We start from the raw sequence: 2,500 nt of genomic DNA on the forward strand, positions 1-2,500 counted from the left end.
CCCAGAAACATCCAGTGTTTTTAACCCTCTCTCTCTCTCTCTCTCTCTCTCTCTCTCTCTCTCTCTGTGTGGCTCTTCCAGAACCATCCAGTGTTTTTAACCCTCTCTCTCTCTCTCTCTCTCTCTCTCTCTCTCTCTCTCTCTCTCTCTGTGTCTCTCCCAGAAACATCCAGTGTTTTTAACCCTCTCTCTCTCTCTCTCTCTCTCTCTCTGTGGCTCTTCCAGAACCATCCAGTGTTTTTAACCCTCTCTCTCTCTCTCTCTCTCTCTCTCTCTCTCTCTCTCTCTCTCTCTGTGTGTCTCTCCCAGAACCATCCAGTGTTTTTAACCCTCTCTCTCTCTCTCTCTCTCTCTCTCTCTCTCTCTCTCTCTCTCTCTCTCTCTCTCTCTCTCTCTCTCTCTGTGTGTCTCTCCCAGAACCATCCAGTGTTTTTAACCCTCTCTCTCTCTCTCTCTCTCTCTCTCTCTCTCTCTCTCTCTCTCTCTCTCTCTCTCTCTGTGTCTCTCCAGAACCATCCAGTGTTTTTAACCCTCTCTCTCTCTCTCTCTCTCTCTCTCTCTCTCTCTCTCTCTCTCTCTCTCTCTCTCTCTGTGTCTCTCCCAGAAACATCCAGTGTTTTTAACCCTCTCTCTCTCTCTCTCTCTCTCTCTCTCTCTCTCTCTCTCTCTCTCTCTCTCTCTGTGTGTCTCTCCCAGAACCATCCAGTGTTTTTAACCCTCTCTCTCTCTCTCTCTCTCTCTCTCTCTCTCTCTCTCTCTCTCTCTCTCTGTGTCTCTCCCAGAAACATCCAGTGTTTTTAACCCTCTCTCTCTCTCTCTCTCTCTCTCTCTCTGTGGCTCTTCCAGAACCATCCAGTGTTTTTAACCCTCTCTCTCTCTCTCTCTCTCTCTCTCTCTCTCTCTCTCTCTCTCTCTCTGTGTCTCTCCCAGAAACATCCAGTGTTTTTAACCCTCTCTCTCTCTCTCTCTCTCTCTGTGGCTCTTCCAGAAACATCCAGTGTTTTTAACCCTCTCTCTCTCTCTCTCTCTCTCTCTCTCTCTCTCTGTGTCTCTCCAGAAACATCCAGTGTTTTTAACCCTCTCTCTCTCTCTCTCTCTCTGTGGCTCTTCCAGAAACATCCAGTGTTTTTAACCCTCTCTCTCTCTCTCTCTCTCTCTCTCTCTCTCTCTCTCTCTCTGTGTGTCTCTCCCAGAAACATCCAGTGTTTTTAACCCTCTCTCTCTCTCTCTCTCTCTGTGTGTCTCTTCCAGAAACATCCAGTGTTTTTAACCCTCTCTCTCTCTCTCTCTCTCTCTCTCTCTCTCTCTCTCTGTGTGTCTCTCCCAGAAACATCCAGTGTTTTTAACCCTCTCTCTCTCTCTCTCTCTCTCTCTCTCTCTCTCTCTCTCTCTCTCTGTGGCTCTTCCAGAAACATCCAGTGTTTTTAACCCTCTCTCTCTCTCTCTCTCTCTCTCTCTCTCTCTCTCTCTCTCTCTCTCTCTCTCTCTGTGTCTCTTCCAGAAACATCCAGTTGAAACAAGAGGAAGGTTTCTCTCCAGTCATGCAGAAGGTAATCATCTGCAACCAACATGCCTGCTAACAATATAGATCAGTGGTTCTCAACGTGGGACCTCCAGGGGTCCTTGAAGGGGTTCGAGGGGTCCCCAGAAAACTGATGAGTTGTTCAACTCCAGCATTATTCAGACGCTCAAGTCCCTCAAGTCCCCCAACTAGGGGCTCCCTAGTTGCATCGGCCCTCACAAGATTCCTCCTCTTAGAATAGTTTAGGTTAGGCTGTACCTGTAGATCAGCTAGATTTTTTTTATTGTTATATAGTTAAAGCTAGCTAAAATTAGATTAGAGTAGGTTAGGATAGGGGCAGGTTAGGCTGTAGATTAGCTAGATTCCTTTCTGCTAGTTAGTTCCGGTTAAGGTTAGAGTAGTCATAATTTCTGCAACTCGTTTGGCTTGGCTTTGGCTCCGTTGCTGGTTCCGGTGTGCCGCTGCTGCCCCGGTGGCAGCGTGGCGCTGGTGCTGCGGTGGAGTGACCGGGCAAAATGAGTAACAACTGTATGTCCTAGGGCTGGGCGATAATTCAGTACTATCGTTTGTCGTCTTTCAGTGGCATCATATCATGATGATATCATGTGACAATTGCCAGGTAATTATAATATAATGATAACATGCTTATATGATTATTAAAACACGACTTTGCTCACATGAACCATATTGTGATATACAATGGTATATCGAGAATTATAAAACGGCTCTCTCAAATCAAGCAATCTGATTGGTTCACAGCCATTGTATAAATCCAGTAACCCACTCCAATAACCCATGGCCATGGGTTATTGAGTTGCCATGGCAACTCTCTTACTAAAAGCTTTGGTTACCTCAAATGACAATGTAGAAAAAACAAATGGCGGAGACAGCTGTCAGATCCTTGTGAATCGATCTTCGCTTATAACTTTACTAATACTTCGCAGAAAATTATGTTTTGTACAAGAATAGACGCGGGCT

General features: G+C 45.9%; 1 protein-coding gene across 1 annotated transcript in view; it reads left to right on the plus strand.

Annotated features, from left to right (window-relative positions):
* Window positions 1-2,500, plus strand: part of dmtn (dematin actin binding protein) — a 41,444-nt gene that overhangs the window by 15,464 nt on the left and 23,480 nt on the right. Inside the window, exon 2 of the mRNA XM_083641114.1 lies at window positions 1,502-1,550. Within this exon, the coding sequence (XP_083497240.1) occupies window positions 1,542-1,550 (9 nt within the window). The 5' untranslated portion in view covers window positions 1,502-1,541. The remainder of the gene's footprint in view (window positions 1-1,501; window positions 1,551-2,500) is intronic.

Source organism: Poromitra crassiceps (assembly GCF_964638095.1).
Source record: "Poromitra crassiceps genome assembly, chromosome: 8".
NCBI lineage: Eukaryota > Metazoa > Chordata > Actinopteri > Beryciformes > Melamphaidae > Poromitra > Poromitra crassiceps.